The sequence below is a fragment of the Ptiloglossa arizonensis genome, chromosome 11, assembly GCF_051014685.1.
Source record: "Ptiloglossa arizonensis isolate GNS036 chromosome 11, iyPtiAriz1_principal, whole genome shotgun sequence".
Lineage (NCBI taxonomy): Eukaryota > Metazoa > Arthropoda > Insecta > Hymenoptera > Colletidae > Ptiloglossa > Ptiloglossa arizonensis.
In genome coordinates this window covers 7,072,823-7,093,486 of record NC_135058.1, presented here as the reverse complement: position 1 = coordinate 7,093,486, position 20,664 = coordinate 7,072,823, and the positions used below count along the sequence as shown (strand labels likewise).

At 45.3% G+C, this 20,664-nt stretch overlaps 1 protein-coding gene across 2 annotated transcripts in view; it reads right to left on the bottom strand.

The window, feature by feature from the left end:
• Positions 1-389: 389 nt before the first annotated feature.
• The window catches only part of LOC143152738 (zwei Ig domain protein zig-8), a 560,480-nt gene continuing 540,205 nt past the window's right edge, over positions 390-20,664 (bottom strand). The window contains exons 5-7 of one of the 2 annotated variants that reach the window (XM_076323170.1): positions 15,933-16,060; positions 3,256-3,424; positions 390-1,177 (exon numbers count right to left, since the gene is read on the bottom strand). In XM_076323170.1, the coding sequence (XP_076179285.1) occupies positions 1,086-1,177; positions 3,256-3,424; positions 15,933-16,060 (389 nt within the window). In that variant the 3' untranslated portion in view covers positions 390-1,085. The remainder of the gene's footprint in view (positions 1,178-3,255; positions 3,425-15,932; positions 16,061-20,664) is intronic. The other variant, XM_076323172.1, reaches the window with a different exon arrangement.

Here is a 20,664-nt window from a genome sequence, read left to right as displayed (position 1 = left end):
GTGTAGGGTTAGACGCTCGCGGATATATCGGTCTCCGTGGGCGAAGAGATTCCGGTATCGTTCGGCGTGGATCGACGCGATTCGAAAGTACGGTGACGCCCGCGTGTCAACGATTCCCCGTTTTCGAGTACGTACGACACGGCTTATGGAAAACGGATCCGGGCGTTGATCGGTGCTCTCTCTCCGCTTTCGCTCCGTATCGCCTCTCCTTCCTCTTCCGTACACATCCCGTGTGTCGCCACGGCTGAATAATTGCGGAGGAAAGGCGATCCTTTGTACTCCGATCCACGCCTTTGTCCCGGTGCTTGTTCCGTTCGCCGTCTCGCTCGGTTTCCGTACCGTTTCCCCCCACCACCTCCCACCCCCCTCTTTCCCTCGTCTTTCGCCATCTCAATTTCCGTTTGTCCCGCGACCGGGTCGGGTTTAATCGTTTCGCGACCCGCTACCGCTGCCGCTGCATTATTTCCGCGTTACGTTGGATGGCTGGCTCGCTCGCTCGTTCGGCTCGGCGTCGTTGCGTTCTCGTTCCTCGCGCGATCACGATCAGTCACTTTGTCGCACAGTCGAACGCTGCTCGCCCGCCACGGTCTGGTTCCTTTTCGCGAACGGTTCCGCTCGATGTTACCCGACGCCTCCTGAGGGGAGATGGGTATATTCGATCGCGTGTTTTCTACACGCTGTGCGCCCCGCACCCCCCCTCTCCCTCTCCCGCGTTCCTCGTCGATTCGGTTCGACAACGTTCAACCGTCAGACCGTAGAGGTACACAGAGTGTCTCTTTCTTTCTTTCGTTCTCTTTTTCGTTTATCTTCTTGCGTGTTCGTCCGCGCGAGCACTCGACGCACGCGTTCGGGTCCGCGTACCGTTCTCCGGTTTCTTTTTTCTTTCTCCTTTACTTTTTCTTTTCTTTTTTTTTTTTTTCGTTTCACCGCGTCACTGCACCCACCACTTTCTTCGACGGCGCGCGTCGCTCGTCCCGCGATCGGATAGATCTCTCTCACGGCGATACAGTCCCTCTGGTTCACCGTTGTCCACAGGGCGGAGGATAGGGAGGTCTTCCGTAGCTCGGGCGTGGGGGTTGAAACAGTTAGTAAAGCAGCAGGCACAGACAGAGTAGAAGGGAGTAGAGCCTCGGTTGCTTGGCTTGACCGCCGTGCTGCATTGCCGCGGGATACTCTCCTGAAACAAAGGACGACACTTAAATTTTCGGAAAAATTTTAAGAAAAGGACGCTACGCGAGGAGCTTCACGGTGCTGTGTATCGGGGTACGAAGAATTTTTCAACACGTTGGGAACGTATTTACTACGGAGAGGTGGAAAGATGTCGCTAGACAGGAATCGTTAATCGAGTCGGACGTTTCAATCGGTTTTCAACGACCTGTGTCGGAACAGAAATTGCTCGACGTTGTCCACGTTATCCTTAGATATGGAATTACATTCCCCTTAATTCAGCTGACATCTTTCCAGCTCTACATAGTATAGGTAGAACGATTCTGTCACCGTGACTGGGTGAAGTGGAGGAGGTGTTAACGCACTCTTCCCCTCACTGTGACGTGTTTACACAAGTCGCGGGAGGGAGAGAGGTATCCGATGTTACTTCGTCATCGACGATTCTTGGTGTCTCTGGATCGCGCAGAGGGTTCACCGTGGTGGTTTTAGTAGATAAAAATCGTACACTGTCGTTGGTTTTCCCCGAGAAATCTCTGGGAGAGATTGGTGGTTTCTTTCTAAGGTTTCCTTTGCGTTAAAAAAAAAGGGAGAGTAGTCTGTTAGGATCTTAGTATCTTCCAAAATAGAAGACGAAATCCCCGGTCTGGAGCGTGTTGTGTTACAGGAGGCACGAACGAAAGTTTCCGGAGTGGAAAAACGTGAATTAATGTTCAATTTCCGTTAAAATATACTCTAACGAATTTCCATATCATTTCCGCTCTACAAACCGTGTATCTTCTCGTCCGTTACGAATACTCGAATACTTTTAGTCGAATTTTACACCCTTCTATTCGCGGATTATGAATATTCATTTTCGATACCGACGTTACTATCTTTCTCTTTTGTTTTTGCAAATGTTATTCATCGTTACGCTTTCTATTTCAAACTCTACATTCGTCTGGTTCTTCTCGTCCCGTACCTACTAATAAAAGTGTACTCTCTCGAATACTTTACAGTACTTTACAGTAAATTACAATCGGCTTCGTTCAAAACTCGAAATTTCAAAATTCGATCGCTTAGTAACCCGATTCATGAATACTCAATGTTTATATCGCAAGGTCGGTAACCTCCGTTGAAAATCGTTGATAAAATATTGTATAAATCGTTACAGTACGAATATTCATAATCTGTGCTGTCGCGGTTGTAATCGGTGAAACGACGCGTTTCGAAAGAAAGAAAAAACAAAAAAAAAACGATTTTTCCCTCGAGATATCCACTCGTTCCAGGATTCGTGGAAATCGTTCGGCCATGGTTTTAAAGCGAGCCTCGTACCACCGTCGAAAAATGCTAGTTTATGCAATTTGCTGGCAATAAAGCAGCTCGTCGCTGGCGCCAGAATCCACGAGTGCCTCGAATGCTTAATTTGGGCCGCAACAAATACGGCACCCAAGTGTGCCAGCCTCTTGGGTCTCGCGACACAAAGACGCGCGGGCTAGAGCCGGCTGGCTCCTTGGACGTACTTTAATTTCATCCAGTCGAGCTAATTACGATGGCAAACTGGCACCGTTCTCGGTCCGGGGACTACTTTGTCAACTCGTTGACGTTCACGAGACAGCTTCGTACACGTGCACGATACGTTCGAACGTTTCGAACTGCGCGTTACGCTAGTTATGTACGTATATACGTCGAAGGATTGGCAAGTGTACAGGCGTTTTTAAATAATCGTCGACCGAACGCGTTAATAACACATCTCCCGGTAACTACGTTGATCGACGCAACGAGTACTCGTTAATTAAACTCGGAAGACGGTCTGGCCGGTTGCTCCGTTCTTTTCCTCGCGGGTCCTCTCTCCTTTGTTTGGCGTTCATCAATTTTAAATTAATATCCGGGAAAGGAACGTTCTCTTTTTCTCTTCGTTATTAATTCGTCTCGCGATAAAAAAATTCCGCGTACCGTTGAACGAGACGGGTTCCGCTCGCCAACAGGCTGCGCGAGTATATTAATTTGCTCTCTGAACGCGAACGGTGATGATCCTAAACGCGAGACCTCGGTTGATTCGATAACGAGGCGGGAAAGAAAGCATCGCGCGATTAAGTCGAGACCACTCACCGTTGAGTACGTGAACGGTGATCGATTTGGGTCGAGCATTACTGGGATTACAAGTGTACTGTCCGGAGTCGGACGGTTTCGCTTCCTGAACGAGCAGGAAACTCGTGGTGCTGTCGCCCTTCTCCGTGACCACGGATACGCCGCCTCTGGTGGAGTCGTAGCTGATTATCTGTAACAAAGATCGGAAAACGGTCGCTTTGAATCCGTGGAGCCGGTAACTCCGTGGCGAGATCCTCGCGTTCGCGGCACGATCACGGAAGACGGATGCGAAACGCGCGCAGAACGAACGCGGGACGAGTTTCGCGCGGGAACTTCCCTTTTATTCGGTGGCTGGAAGTTGGAACTGGAATCGAGAAACGGGGAATAGCGAGAGGGGGAGAGATAAGCTTTCGAGGCTGCACCTCGACGACATCCGTCGCCCATTGAACGGAGCGTCGATACGGGGACGATGGGTAGACGGAATTTCTCACCCCACCTGGTCGATGGTTTTTCCTTTTGTGCTACCCGGAGGTCGTTAATCGAAAAGAACTTGTAAAATTGCGCGGTGGAGGACACCGTTGCTTCGTCCGCCTTTCGGATGAATAGCTACGGGCTTGCGATCCGGAGTCTCGGACTTGTATCAGTTTTATTATCGGACACGTCCGAAGAAGCCCTTCCGATCGCGACGATTCACCACTCTTGGGATTCGGAGTGGAAGCGTCGCGAAACTTGCGAGAATTTCTCGTTCCTCTTCGAGGATACCTTACGCAGGCTTTTCGTTTACGATGTTGTAACACGGAACCGACAACGACGTTGTTTTACGTTTCTGGACGTCCACGGGTCGTTATCGGTTCGAAATTTCATATTCGAGTGAAATAATTCGCGGTAACGTTCAAATGGTTAAACGCGAACGAATTTAGCGGATATCGTACGGTGTGCGAGATTGTATCGCGATTTCTCAAAGCACCGAAACCCCGTTCCAGAAAGGAGCCAATACACCGACCGAATCCAATTTGGCCTCGCTGGGATACGGTTACCTCCGATTAGGAATTATCCGAAATTTAGTTTCTCCTCGTTGGAACTTATCTGAAATTTGACTTCATTGGATATCGAACCGTTCGTGCTTTATATTCGTAATCTCGAGAGATCGTTATCAATCGGGCGACGTTACCTTATTTTAAACGCAACATGGGAAATAGATATCAGTAATCCTCCCAAGCTCAGCTTCGTAAATGTCAAATTTCAAGTAACATTCCCTGTTTAGTTCCCGATTCGACGAAACAAGTTTCTCATAGATCTTCGATTTAACATATTCAATTCATTCAATTATAGATCGTTGTTCGAATTCTCATTGGTTTAATTTCGATCGTCGATTATTAGTACGAGCATTATTGTTGGTATCGGTATTCCAGCATTGGTATCTACATTATTATTTTCTCCTATTATTAATTTCTCCTACTGCCGTCTACAAGGGACACGGTCCCAGCTCGATAAATATCTGTCTATTTTATTAACCCGGTCTGCCGTTTACGTGGATATTTCAACAATATAGATTCAGCGAAGGTGACACAGAGCAACGTCCGAACGTGCAACGGTACACACTGTCAGTCCCTGCAAACGTTCTGTTTATCCTGTGCCTGTTCCACTTGACGTTCCTAGCGAGTGTCTCTTTAACAGGGGTCGTAAGGGTCGACGTACGCTCATGAGTCGGAGCGAGCTGGAACCGGAGCCACTGTCGTCGGACCTGGGACGGATTTCTAAATAAATGATCCGCAGCTCGAGCCTTCGGTGCGCTAGTCTTATGTACCATCTTAAAGCCGTCGCGAGGAAGTGCACCCTTTGCGAACTTTCTCGGAACCTGGCCCGTGGATCTCTTTTTCCTTTCGACGTCGTTGCAATCTTGACCTTTTTGGAAATTCCCATTAACGGTAAAAGTGTCTTCTGTTTCCGGTGCAAGTTGCACGCGCGTGGACTGCGACGTTGGCACTTTCGCGACGATTGGAAACTACGGTAAGATAAAGAACGGGGAGGGCTACCGTGGAACCATTTTTACTCGGATAATAGAATTTCGAGTACCGAGCGAATCCTCGGTTCACGGGACGGTGGTTCGTTCGTTCGTTTCGAAGTTTCCCGCGCGAGTCGAGTCGAATAAATACGTATCACACGGAGAAAGAGAAATCTTGTTCCTGGTTCGAGATGAACGCTGTACAACGAGTACAGGGAACGTGAACCAGTGTCGAATGGAGATTACCTTCAGGACCGATCTTTCTTTCTCTTTGGAGTACATTTGGAGTACGCAATCTTGGTTTCGATGGTCGATCCAAGTTAAGAGTATACTGCGTGTACCGTGTATTTAATATTCGAATATTAGATTGATGGAAAACTTCTGTCACTTTTGGTTAACTTTACCGTTCGGTTGAATCAAATAAACAGATGGAATGCGTCGTTTCGGGGACTTATTAATTTACCTACCTCTCGTACGATACAAACGGGCTACTTTTGATACTCTTAGTCGGTTACTCGCGAGATATATTTTCTTGAAATCTTTTCTCCATCGATTCGTTACGCACACGCGTACGAAATACACGCAAGCACCTAAGCAGTGCTGCAATCGAATACACGAAGGGGTTGTGGTAACGGTGCAACGGATACGTATTAAAAACGAGGGGCGAGACACGTTTCTATGGTGAAGGTTTCGGCGCGTAGTTCGCCCGAATGGTTCAAAGTATGATTAATCGGACGAGAAAGTTGTAACCCGGTGGCTCGATAAGCGACGCCTTGTTCCTTCCGTTCTGTTATCTGGTCCGTGATGTAACGCAGAATAATATGCGAAACTTTCATTCGAAAGTGCACGGTTAATCCGGGCTCCGTGCACGACGGGTAATAACCACGACGCACACGTTTCACATTTCTGTTCGTGTTCGCGGTACTGTGGCCACTAAGCGCGACTGAACTTTGCCAGTGAAAAAAGCACAATTTCGATATACGGTGTAAAGTCACGTCAAAGTTGGTCGCTAGAATTTACCGCGATTCTCGAGTTTTCATTAAATGTACCGCGATAGCGCGGCTTGAATACCGTAATTGCTTCTTAAACGACAGTTGAACGTATCGTAAATTTTCCGGCACACGGATAGTAGGAAAAATATACGGCGTTTAATTAGTTTCGATACCGTGCAATCGTTAATCGAGATAAGGTGTATTTTTTGGTGGTACAGATTGAAATGTTTGTTACGCGAAAAGTAGGTCGGTACGTTTAGATAATTGTTCTTTCTCAACCGTACCGATTTTACCAATCGTACAGCGCTTTGTGTACCGTGCGAAAGAATCAGAGGATTCGTAGAATCGATAATTGGACTCCGTAGAATGAACTTGACCCTTTGCAATCGAAGAAAATTCTTTAAGTCGTAAAATTAATCTGGAATGAAACATTTTTATATGTGGAACCGTTACTATATGGAACGTTTACACTCTAGAAGAACGTGATATTTAAATTCCAATTTGAATTCTAAACCACGAAGTTTTCCCGAATCGTGAATAGTACGCTGAATTTCACTTGGACTTCTCTCGAGTCCAAAGGGTTGATACGAGAAGTAAAAGAATCGCTATATATTTATGAACTCGATACGAGTGACAAAACTATTGTACAATCTTCGACCACGAACGACACCGGCGTATATTTAAACAAATCTTAATTTCTCCTACAATTAAGAATTGTACCTTCAGGGATGCATTCGTTGGAACTGTGACACGTTCGTTGGAGTTTTCACGTTCGTTCCACGTGCATTGAACCAGTCCCCTTAACATTTCCCGCGACGACGTTGCATTGACCGTTTCCAAGTCGAAGATGCGAGCGAGACGAGATTTCTTTAATTTGAAAAGTGAGACACGGAACAACGTAGCTTCTCGCAACGTCGCGACAACTTTCTCGACGCCTTGGAGAATTTCCTCGAGACTTGACCGCGAAGTCTGAATATAGTACTCGTAGCCGAGAGGAGAGCCCGTTCTGAATCCCCTTTCGTTAAAAAACGGAATGACGCGGAATCTAAAGGAACGATTCGACTCGTTTCTCGGACAGGGTGGTAGAAACGACGTTGAAAAGTTCGCGAGTACTCCCAGCACTCGGTGGTGCTGAAAGAAAAACCAGACGGAATCGGATAAGGCGTGGATACCTGGTGTTAGGAGCGAGATCGGAATTCTACTGTTTCGGGATCGCGGATCTCGGATTTTCGAGATCTTCGCGGCTTGTCGGGCGAACAGAGTGTGACAGTTCAGTGAACCGGATAATTTCGCTGCGTCGTGGAGTTCGTAATTCGTGCAAGTTTTAAACGCGTGCGGAGAGTTTACATCGTCTCGAAAGGGGGTTGGGGGGTTGGGTGGCGAAAGGGTGGGATAAAATGGAAATGGAGGGAAACGAGGAGAGTCTCGTCAGCCTCATTACGCGTTCATAGGAGAGATCGGCGTCCCACGGGATCCTGGACGGCTCGATGGAACATCTTGGACTCAATGGTCCATTGGAATGGTTTCTCCACCCAGCGCGTTGCTACTTTTGTCTTATCGGTCTTTTCCTCGCGCCCTCCCCGATAACGACTCCCTTGTCCCTCGTACTTCTACATTTTTCCCTCGACTTATATACCATTTCCCTCTCTCCGCTACTCGCGTCTCCATCGTGTTCCGATCTTAATAATTTATCCGTTTCGTTTAAGTCGATGGCCGTTCGGGTTTGATTGAATCCATCGGGGATCCTGGGAGTCGTTTTATCGCGCGAAATCGCTTTCGAACGACGAAAACTATCGGTACACGACGGTTCCGATTTATCGCGATGGATAGTCGCGCGAAATTAAACGCGCTCGTTGGAACGTTTCCGAGGATGGGTTTGTATCTTGGAATATCGCTCTTGTCGCGGTGCGTCGAAGAGGGAAGGGTTACGGGGTCGATCGACTCGGATTTTTCGTCGAATGAACAACCGACACCGCTTCAAATGTGTTTATTAAACATTAAAAATGTTCCAAAGCTGTGATTTCACCGATACGCGATAGAAATCGATGCGTCGTCGATCCCGTTTCAACGTGGCGCCCGCAATCGGTGTTCTCCACGAACGTGCGAACCGTGGGCTCGAGTTTCTACGCGATACGACGAGAAAAAAAAAGCCTCCGAACGAGGCAAGGTGGATAGATGTTACAACACGGAGAAACTGCTTATGGGCAAACATTGCGGCTCCCAATTCCCCAGTTATGTCACTGCCCATTCGGTGCAATTTGATGTTGAGGGTAGCATACTTTGGCACCACTCCAGGCAATTCTCACGTACAGGGCACAAACATATTGTCCTATGCAAACCCCGTAGAGTCTAAAACATGTCCCCGAAGCCAGTACTTAACTCGAAGAAACAGCCTCGGACGTATAGGTAGGCGCGAGCGAGATGCACTCAACATTATCTTGCGCGAAACACAAGTACATATTTGTCGACGTGTTTCGAACACTGAACTCGACGGTGTATTACATTCGTTTAATGTAATAGGAAAGATCGTGGTAAGAATTCTGTTACAATTTATACTTACAGAGGGCTAAGGGAAGTATTAATACGTCTAATTATTCCGTTTGTACAGTTTGATGGACATTTAACCCTTTACACTCGAAAAACGACCGAGACTCACCGACGGATGCACTCGGATTTTTCTGATATTTCTAAGCTTGAATTTTTCAAGAGGAAAACTTCCTACGTGGCTCGAGATAAATAAAGTATCTTGTATTACGAAATATCTCAATGAGATAACATCCAAGTTTAGTCTACGATTTATTTTCACATCCGATGTGAAAGATTTCTTTGAGGTTTCTTGCGCAGAAAAATGTTTCGATTTTTGTTTAATATTCTACGTAGTGACTACCTAGCGACAAACAATGTTCATCTTCTTCCAAATTGGCGAGCAACCGGGAAATGTCTCCGAATTATTTCACCAAAGTCCACGGCGATAGGAAAGAGATAAATTTCTTAACCCGTAGTTATTAATTAAAAGCTCGTAACGTGTCGTGTTACCCTTTGGTTGAATTCACCTTTAAAGAAATCGCGAAATCTTCGGGAAACAGGAAGGAACGATTGTGTAAATAATGAAAACTGGGTCGTTCTTTTCGCCTCGGCTTGTATTCTTCTCGCATTCGTTTCATTTTCTGCGAAACATATTTTCCAATTCGGGCTTAAGGGATGTTCTCGTTCCGTCGCGCAATTGTTTCCTCATTTGTCCGAGGCGAGCGGAGGTAGCTGGCCGTTGTTGCGCCGCGAAATTGGCATTTGTTTCGCGATTCCTCGGCAGCCCCTGGGAACGATGGTTCGAGAGCGGACGTCGAACGAAAAAATACAGTGCTCCTGAAAACCGACGCTACCGGTAATACTGTTATCGGTGTACGAAGTTGTTAGTACGGTCGACGTGGCGTTCGTATCCTGGCAATGTTTCCCGTTTGCGAACCAGAATATTGTGAAAGCAACGGGAAAACTCGAACGTTGTTGATACAAGTATATTCTCAAGATCCTCTCGTTTATTAGACACAACTTTCGTTTCGATCCAGACGAAACGAAGTTACGAGAAACTTTGTTCTTTTTTTTTTATTATTTATTTCCGTTGCTTCGTCCTCTCGTTTCGTTTCACGTAAATGTAAACAACGCGAGGTTTATTAAATTTTTCATTTCAACGAAGTTCGATAACTGCCGGATTAACGATTTCAGTGGGGTCTCAATATCGAGGAAATTGTATGCAAATTTATAATTCAACGGCAAGCAGATATATTCTACCCAAATTTTTCGCTAGAGGATATGCTAATATACATGCAAGTCAATGATCGCGGTCTACTTTAATAAGGAGTACCGGGGATACTGTTCGCATAATGCCGCGCTCCACGATGTTATGAAAGCAATGTTTACCGAGGTAGATATACAGAGTGTCTCGTTATTAGTGGGCGTAACTTCGGGGGGTGAATCGAGCACGCTAAAGTAGGGAAAGAAGTTCATATAAACGTGGATTCTGTCTGACCTTATTTGCGTATTACAGCCTTTCCTGTGCTCCCATTATTTCTTGTACAAGACCAGCCAACGCGACTGATTCGTACACGACCTTGCTGACTATTTGCAGAGACATATACGTCACGGTGGAACGTTATTTATTGGAACGTATCGAAAGGAAGATTATTCGGAAGGTAACAGTTCACGACTCCGGTCACTGTAAATTGATTTACCTTCGAGTCGACGTTTGCAAATTTCAATTGTTTCGTTTAAACAGATACTTTAAAACGTATCGAAAGAAAGATTATTCGAACGATAGAAGTTCACGACTCTGGTCTCTGTAAATTGAATTATCTTTAAATCAACGTTTGCAAATTTGGATCGTTTCGTTTAAATAGTAGAATTATTTCTGAATCTGTTGTTTAAATTGTTTGACGAGTTAAGTTCGCGTTTACACACGATTGTTCGTATCAATGAAACACCGTTTGATAATAGTTTGTATATTAAAAATAGAGATAGATTTCTGTAGAAATCTCTCTTATACGTAACGATTATACTTAACTAACAACCGACTGAACTATTTTAATCCATAACTAGAGTACAGTGAAGTATTAACTTTGGTAACTCGCTCGACTAGAGTGAAATGGTAACTAATAACCAACTATACCATACTAAAATAAAATGTTTCGATACCGTTACTCGTTGCACTTTACTCCGAATCAACAGATTCGATAAACGAATTGTACGAGCACACTGGCCAGTTCTCTCAAAACTTTCTTAGATAAAACTCTCTAAAAACCGACCATATCCGACTGTTTTCTCCTCTCGTGACTCACTGACCTATCTTTTGAGGACTGTCACTCTCTCTCTTTCTCTCTCTTTCAGACAAACACATACACAAACACACAATCGTCAGGCAGCCATTTCGCATTTCTACACGTTTCCAGAACTCTAATTTTAAATACGTAATTTTCGCACCGTGTTACATCGTACGTGTTGTAAGAGGATCAAGCGTATTAAAGAATTTTAATTACGTCGAGCGTTAAATAAATAATTGTTTCGTTCGATCGCGATTTTTGACGCGTTGTTTGAAGTTTCCTCGCATCGAGGATACCTATTTTCCTTAACGACGAAGGGAAACAATAGGTTTTCCAGGGAATTTTACGTCGTCGAGAGAAACGTGGTCGCTTTGGTAGGTTTGTTTTTTCTTTTTCAAGAAAAATTGTAGCCGCTTTTACATCATCGGCGCGAACAAAGTCGACAAAGCGTGTCCACCTTTATTTTTCGCGCGCGATGTCGGTAAACAGCACGCTTTCGCGCGAAGTCACACGCGAAGGTAACGCGAGCTTCGAGCTCCCCTCTCGGGGATCGAAGTCGAGCTTTTTTGCCGATACTCGAGCTTGAAATTGTACCCGACTGGTAAACAGTTGTAAATAAAGCGGACTATCGAGTGTCGTATGCGGTACACAATGACTCGTTTACTTGGGCTCGAGCAGTAGTTGGATCGCAAATACATTGGCACGGGACAAATACTCCATTTTTATGTAAATATTAGGACGGTGCCTACGCGTAACGAATTTAGATTGGCCACGAACGTATCAAGAACGAAAATAGAAGCGCTGAAATTCGAAAGGCGATGTACTTTACTATTTATAAAGAGAAAAAAGTGTACTGGAAAATATCCATACGATTGGAAATGCTTGTTCGAATCCGCAATCGAATAAATCGAACAAAGATGACGTTATTCGTCAAATTTGGATTGGTCTTGTAAAAAGACCAATGTTTTCGTGTTCTCGCACATTTCTAAATGTTTCGAACATAACGATCGAACTATTATTCTATACACGTGTAATTTCGAAACACGTATAGCAGAAGGTACGTTAATGACTCGAATCGAGCTTACATTAAGAGGATCAACAAGTTTCAGCGCCGATGCTTAGAATTCGTCGATAAAAGTTACATCGAATCGAAATCAAAGCGAGCCGGAGTTTCGTTGCGTTAATTTAAGTTCCGCGAGCTCGTCGCTGCCAAGCAACGAAACTTAAGCGATTAACAAAAATCGATTACAACAACCGGGAAGTTTGTATCACTCCATAGAGCAGGGTTAATACGTGCAATCGACGCGATCGTTTTGCATTCATTGGAACGTTATCGCTCGTAATTGCGTTTCTCGAACACGTTCTTACGTACAGTAACATTTGGCTTGTTAATTTTCACGATTGTTTGGAATTGTCCCAGAAATACGCGATTTATTAACCGGTTATCGAGTCCCCAAACGAAACGGTCTCGGCGAAGTCCCTGACCGGTGGAATAAAAATTTCGAACACAAAGGGTTAAACCCTATTGACCAGGATTGGTTCAATGTACCCGCTATTGTGAACAAATGAGAGTTACAAATCCGTGGAATGTGCTTTTATTTCTGTCGTCGTAATACCGTGGAAACCGATTTGGCAACGTCTTCGCCTTGTCCTTTTGGCAATCGTCCACGATCGTCACATAAATAAGACGCGATATTGTATCTCGTTTAACAATTTCTTAATAGGATTTCATTCAGGTAAACCCGATCGAATCGAATCAATCGGTGCGTCAATGGCAAACTAGGCCAGTGAAAATTCCCATAATAGAAACTCGAGATCTAGCCGTGGAATGTTTTTAAAAATCTTTCGTACCTTGCATTCAACGTCGTCTACCTTTCCATCGAATTTATTATCAGAAATTTCTATAATCGTTTATTCGTTCGGATAAAAAGGAACGAAAATTTACTAATCGTTAAACGAACCCAGCAATTATACATTCTAGGTGACGATTTCATTTGACTGTTTACGATGCACGAAATACAAACGCATCGAACACTTATATGCATCGCCAATGGTACGCAATATGCATATGGTATGCAACACGATGCACAGTGTGTGTCTTGCAGCGGTAAATGTGTTAAGAAATTCCCTCGATTGGACTGGAACCAAACAGAATGTTTTTTCAATTAACGGTGGTGTATCACGGTCCATAGAAATTCCGAGGGAACAACGCTGCTGTGAATGGTTCGCGTGTAGAAACAGTGAGAGAAGAGACAGAAAAATGGAGAAAAGAGACGTCAATCCGCGCCACGAAGGATACACGACACTTCTCGTCGTTGGAGTCGAGTGGAAAAGGTAACCGACAAATTGTTAAGTCAATTTAATCGCGACCGGCTCGGTTTTCTCTATTTACGTACCGGTTACGTATACAGAAAATTCACCTACGAACGTGACCGTGCACCTGCACTCGTGTGCATTCGAACGTACACTCGCAGGTACAATCCACGAGTTCGGTGGCGAACACACGTTCCAGACTTCCACGTTGGCGGAACAAAGAGGGCACCGTCTCGAAATTCAATCGAAATCAAAGGGACGAGGTTTATTCGAGCGTAAGGGGAAACCCCGCTAAACTCCGAGGGCTCCTTAAGGCTGGAAAATGTTTCGCGGATCGATCATCCGAGCTGCCTTATCATCCAAGGATTGCAATTTCGACTCGGCTCGTTCCCACGGGACAATTCCGGTTCGTCTTATCGGTTCACCCCTCGCGACGCGGTTAGAGACTTTCCACGCTGCGTTTCATCGAATTGCACCACTTTGACCCCCAACCTGTCCCACATCGCGCAACACAGCTGACCCGGAGTGTACGTTAGTACTCGAAAGAGGTTTACGACTTCGATGGTACCGGTCTTTTGTAGGATTAGGGCTACTAGTGGAATTTTTCTACGTTTCTCGGATACGTCGAACCTTTCAACGATTCGGTACCGGTGTACTACGTGTACTGCTCGAGTACTTCGCGCGATAATGTATTTGGTTATTTATAATACAGCGTAGATCGAGAAACTCTTTTTCGAGTTTTGAAAGGTCGACTTTCATTCTGGATAATTTTTCATTCGAATTTTCAAACAGTCGATGTTCATTCGTGGCGGGTATCTACCAAGTATTCGAATAGTCCCGGTCTTTGATCTTAAAACTGATTCGCTCTCGGTATTCTCATTCTATTGGGTAGTTCTGAAAGTCATTTCGTTTTTTTTGGTAAAACACGATTTTTTCACAGTGTATAAACATTTCACTAAATCATGTATTCTCCATTTTGGAAAACGAAATGACTTTCCAAACGACTCAATATATTTATCTAATTTTTATTTCTTCCTCGGTGTATCGTTTCGTTGAACGAACACCAATCTCATCTCCAATTAAATAAAATCTAGTTTCAGATTCAAATCACCTAGCGACTCGATAGTATTTTTCACGAAACATCTTTATCCACCTCTGATCGTCGATTGAACAATACTTTTTTAACTTTCAAGAAGATTTGCACTCCGTGTGGTTTTAACCTTTTCGAAAGGAACGAATCACGCTTCGTCACAAGAAGAACATTCTCATGACGAACTCTGTATCCGCGAATTATTTCTCCGACTTAAACGTAACATCTTTCGAAATTTACGATTAAAGTCAAGCGGTAAGGCTTCACGGAAGGGAAACGACGCACAGGGATAGATTCACGTATCAACCTATGGTGAGCACGTTACAGTCTCGAGTATAAATTTCTGTAAATGCGAAGGAGTATCGTTCGAACGAATGTTCAGTCACGCTATCGTTTTGCAAATTACTTTGGTCCCGGTTGTCTCGTTAACAGTTCCAGAGCTGTTTGGCCTCTACCCGTTAGTCACGTGCCGTGGAATTCATCTTGAGGCTCGCGCGGCCCTGTTCCGTTCGCGGTGGTGAATCCCAACGCTCTTGGTCAGACTTAATGCGCCTAATGGTGTCTCCCATGCGCCATTATCAGCTGCGCCACCGTTGACAATTTAGCAGTTCGTAGCGTCAACGTTATCAAAATTTATCGGTCCTTCGTTCGCGAACACTCGACGCCAACCCGGTGTTTTATGGGCTTCCTTTATGCCCACGCGTACTTGGATAGTTGGAGAACGGAGTTTTCCTTGGAAAGGGCTAAAAGCGCGCGAGCCGAGTGAAACATTAATTGTGATCGATGTTTATGGCTCTGCGATGTGATTCATGGTAATTGTTCTTACGGATACACCCAATATTTTACGTGCCCGAGTTTACACGTCGGTGAGGTAAGCTCGAGATTCGAGTAAGGGGTGTCCCTTTCAACGCGATCGCTTTAAATATTTTCATTGCTCTCGACGAGATACGATTATACGTGCGAGAACGAATTCGTATTCTTCGAGATTACGATTATATTAGAAAGTATACTATACTCTGTACACATTTCCAAGGATTAATAAAAGTTCGTGACGGGTTCTCGATCAAGGTGGAAGTCGTGGATAGGGAAAAAAGTGACGAAAAAATAAAATAATCCCGCGCGAGGAACGGACATTGGATTACGTTGAAAATTTCGAGGTAACTTCGTCAAAGCGGAAACTGAAAATATACGCGCGCGCGCACAGGGTGTACGTCTCGCGATATCGGACGACGAGAATCTCAAGAGCTACTATCATCATCAATTATCCTGGTACAAAGTCGACATCGGCGCAAGCTGGTCTCGGTGTACGTCGACTGTGTATATATAAGTCACGGTTATGAATTATACTCTCGCGGCATCTTCGTATTTGCACTCGTTTCCGCATTATGAACGCTCCGCGTTTCGTTGTACGCTTTTTCCCGTTCCCGTGGAAAAAGAACGTCCGGCGAGGAACATTTTTACCCGAACAAAGGTATATATATACTCACGACATTGTTGTGATTCCAAAATATGTAAGCTGGAGGCTCTGGACTCTCCAGTACCACGCACGTGAGGTTGATGGTGCTGCCTCGGTTGATGTACAGATCCGGCGCACCCAGGATCTCGGTTTTCGGTTCTGAAAAACGAAGAAAAATTTCGAACGTTTATCCGGACAACTCCAAGAATCGTTCAACCGGGAATATTAAACGTGACCACCAATTTGGACAATCGTATTCCATCGATTCTTATTTTCTCCGTTTATTTCCCAGATACGATTTGTTAGCTCCGCGTTCTATTATGTATGTATTCCTTTCATTTTAACATCACGCTCGATCCTTCTATTAACGGAGCTCGGCACCGTTACCGACTCAAAATTCACAAAATGGAACCTCGTCCCACGCGGTTTACCATAAAACAAAATAGAAACGTTCTCGACGTTGGGTTACGAACGTTAAATCGGCAAGATCGAGTAAAAGGGGATTTTTCCATCGAGAGAACGGCAGAGAGATGATCGAAGGAAGGGACGAGAGAAGGTTAGGGTCGATCCATCTCGAGGAAAGAATGCTTCTCGACGTGTACCGCGCGCAAATAATGCAACCCTGGATCGATGGTTCACGCATGAATTACCATACGGGGTGAATTTGGTGGCGTACCTGGGGGCGATTATAGTCGGCCCTATCGAGGAATGATCGTCGTACGGGAGTGTATTTATCGTGTTGAAAAATGCCGGCCACGTTGACGGGTACGGTATTTATAGTCGATTCGGTTCGACGATCGGTTTTGTGTCCTTTCGCGGAGCCGAGGAGCGATGCGGTTGACCTGGCCCTTGTGACGCGGCTCGAAAGAACACTTTGAGGTGCAAGCCACTCTATGAGTTGTATAGTATTCGCTATCGCGTGTGTCCCGTCAAAGTGAAAAAGAGAAAAAAGAACGACTACCGCGATAGGGACGGAGAACGCGGAAAGAGAAAACGAAAGAACGAGAGAAAGCTCGGCGGGGAGGGTTAGCGAGAAAGGACGCCGGAGTGGCGAGAAAGAGGGGGTTGGGGGTGTTTCGATGGGAAAAAGAGAGTTTTGGTCAGTGTGAACGAATCGGTACGGTTGTGTAACATCGGTGCGTGTACGTGTACGTGTACGTGTACGTGTACGTGTAGGTGTACGTGTACGTGGGCGTATGCCGCGCCACGATCGAGGGAAAGGTAGGAAGCGAGAGAGGTCACTACGGTATAGATCGATGTGAATATTTTCCGGACGGCCTCCTCTTCGAGGATTGACCGAAATAACCGGGCACCGTACTTTACGGCTTTGTGCAGCAGATGATACCGGGCAGAGACGACAGTTATCTGGCCGGCGGTAACCTTTCGGCCTCCTTTCTTTACTCGCTTCGTTGCTCGTATCGCGTATCGTGAATTCCGCTTTTCAACGGTTTTCGGCCATTTGATTTTATTTCCCTCCGTTTCGCGTACATTCAAACCCGGTCCAAACGCGAAACACGGTGGCTTCGTTCAACACGCCGAGCGTCCCACGACCCACCGTGTGGGTCAGGATGGTTTTTCGACCGCGTTCAAACGGCCGGAGCGTCGCTCGCGTCGATGATCCGATAGATTTTACTCTTCTTTCTTTCTTTCCTTCTTTCTATTTTTTTTCCACTGGGCCGAAACTAAAATACAAAGCATCGCGAGCTCAATGACGCGGCGGTACTTAGAATACAGAGCGGAGTGTTCGTTGCCACGAACAATCTCACCGTTTCCCCATTGAACGTTTCGAGTACCGGGGCGTTCGGCTTCCGAATAACGGACCAGCGACGAATACGTCGAAAGTGTTTTGTTTCTTTCTTTCATCGATGAAGATTTCGCAACAACGACTTCGCGAGGCCAACGGACAGTAGGGTCGTTCGCATCCCGGAAATTAGATCTATCGTTCGTAACTCTAGGATGACGTATCGTTCGTCGGCAATTTCGAATCCTTGCCCCGCGTTTCATCGATTTACTCGCGGCAGGGGTTTCGAAACCGCGGAATTCTCGTGCACGTCGTTCGAAGGATCGTTCCGTGTATTCAAGGAAGATCTTATCTTCAGTTCGATATTGCTTTCACCGAACGAAAATAACGGCAATCGTGTGCACCGAACGTGACAAAAAATATCCGGACCAGAATTTCTACGCGTTGACACCTTAGATCGGTTTTCAATCTGTGTCGCGAGACAAGGACATTTCGCGGAAATATTTTACATTCCTTTAATTTCATTATATTTTGATCATTTCTGTGAGATAAATAAATACATTTTATTAAAACTATACTCGAATCTTTGTATTCAATTTCTTTCCCGATGAACAGAAACATGAAAGTAGAGCAGGGCAGACCGGAGAAGGGCGGAGTAGAGTAGGCGGTAGTCGAGCGAAGTAGAGTGGAGTAGAACAGGGCAGACCGGAGCAGGCCGGAGTAGAACAGGACAGAGTGGAGCGAAGTAGAGTGCAGTAGAGTAGGGCAGAGCGGAGCAGGGCGGAGTAGAGCAGGGCGGAGTAGAGCAGGGCGGAGTAGAGCAGGGCGGTGTAAAGCAGGGCGGAGTAGAGCAGGGTGGAGTGGGACGAAGTAGAGTGGAATATAGCAGAACAGTGTGAGTGTATTGCGATCGTGGCCATTTTAAACATTTGTCGAATCTTATTCCATTCGAAGTGTGTAGTCTGTCGAAAAAGGTTGAAAAACATTGCGTTGGATAGTTATTACAACCTCGTGGTAAAGTTGAAAGTTTGAAGCGTTCTTGTTGCGACGTTGCACCGGTTGAATTAATTAGAGCATCGTTTGCTCGGGCCATCGTTTCGCGAGACCTAATTAGATCTTTCGTTTATTTCGTGAGCATCTCTCGACATCCCTAAATACCGCTAATTACAACTACTGTTTCGACGAGGAGTTCGGTACCCACATTCTGTCGGTTATGGTATCGGATTCGACCAGAATAAACCCTTATCTGCTTACGATACCTGAGACCCGAATCTACTCTGGTATTATTGCGACTTCGTATCGTTAATACGGTATGATTTATTACGAAAAATGTATAGGGTGGACAGCTTTAACCGCGCATCGACAATTCAATTTTCGGTATTTTACAAAATTTTTCAATTCGTAAAGTATTCGTCGTTACAGATCGATAACCCAGAACTCGACGAAACTGCACAAGTAAGAGGAAACAGAAACTACAATTGTTCAAATTGCTGTAACAACGTAGAAATTTCAAGCCTCATCATCTCACATTTCTCCCATTTTGATCACCGAATATAAAAGGGAGCGTGTCCGAAAGGAGGAGGGGGCGTTGCCAAAGGGAGGAGGGGCGTGGTCAAAGGGAGAAGGGGCGTGGACAAAGCAGAGAGGCGTGATTAAAAGGGGAGGGGGCATGTCTACAGGAATGGGTGTGTCTGAAGAAGTGAACGTGGCCGAAGAAGTGGGGGTGTTGGGAATTAAATTGAACGATGAAATGTTCGCGCTATCGGAAGTTATTTATTGAACACTTACGAGCAACGTAGATAGGAACATAAACTGATTTCTAAGCGCTAGGAATGGGAAAAGTAATGGGAAAGGTACAACACGGTATACCTAACTACAATACAACAGGTACATCCGTTACTTTGCCGGTGAGTGGATAAATTGTTGAAAATTGATAAGTAACGAATGAAGATAGCGACCGATTAAACGAATTAGAATAGTATGAGGCGCCATCTAGGAGCTAGAGTCTGTAGCGATGCTTGGTGGGAGAAGAGGTTTGGACCAAGCTTCTCCCACTATAGAAATCTTTTCCAAGTGGTCGATCTATACATTTCTATACTTGGAATACATTTTCTGATCGATCTTCCTATTAGACTGCTCGAGAATCCTATTAGACCTTCGTATTCAAAAATATTATTCCATCGTTCCGTTTCGATAATATTCTAGAATATGTTTACACTTGTCTAAACAGTTGTTTCGATTGTACACTCCCTTTAGTAATACCGGTTCTCTGTGTTCAATGCGCCGACCGTGTTTGTTTATGGTGAATATATTGTCCTTGTTGATCCGTGTTGTCTGTATTATCCGTGTTTGCTTTGGTACGTCTATCGTGTTCTCGGTGGTTCCCTGTGTTCAATCTCAATTATATTCGTTGCTATCTTTGTCGAAAAATATCAGAACCGGTAAACAAACAAGCGTTCACCGCGAAACTGGCGTGCAAATTATTGTTCCAATTATCCACGATCTGCGATACGTTTCTTCGCGTCGAAGCAGTCTCGTTGTAGCTTCCTCGGTACGATATTCCTTCGATGGATCGGGAATATGGAAAAAGAATTTCTTCAAATTTTTTTTCTCTCCCCCGTGCTGTCTATTTCCTCCGGATCGCTCATTTTCCTTGCTTCTCTCGTTCTTTTTTTTCTCTGCACTTCAGCTACAGATATTTTCCTCCTGTCAATTTTGCTCGGCTTTTTCTCGACGAGATCGCACATCGGGGTTATAGCAGAAGCTGTGCAACGCCGCCTATGTGTCGATCGATATCAGGAATATACGCGAAACGCTTTAACGTGGGTTAACCGCAGATGAAAGCCGAACTGGCTGGACGACGCCGACCATCCGGACTGAAATCACGTATTGGCTCTCCAATACGGTTTCAGCCTCGTACCGTCGGAAAGGTGTACCCATCCCCTTCAAATTCTAATTAGTGGCTCCGAGTGCTTTTAGCGAGGTGAACTGTACGTAGAAACGAGACGCCGGGTTCCTCTGA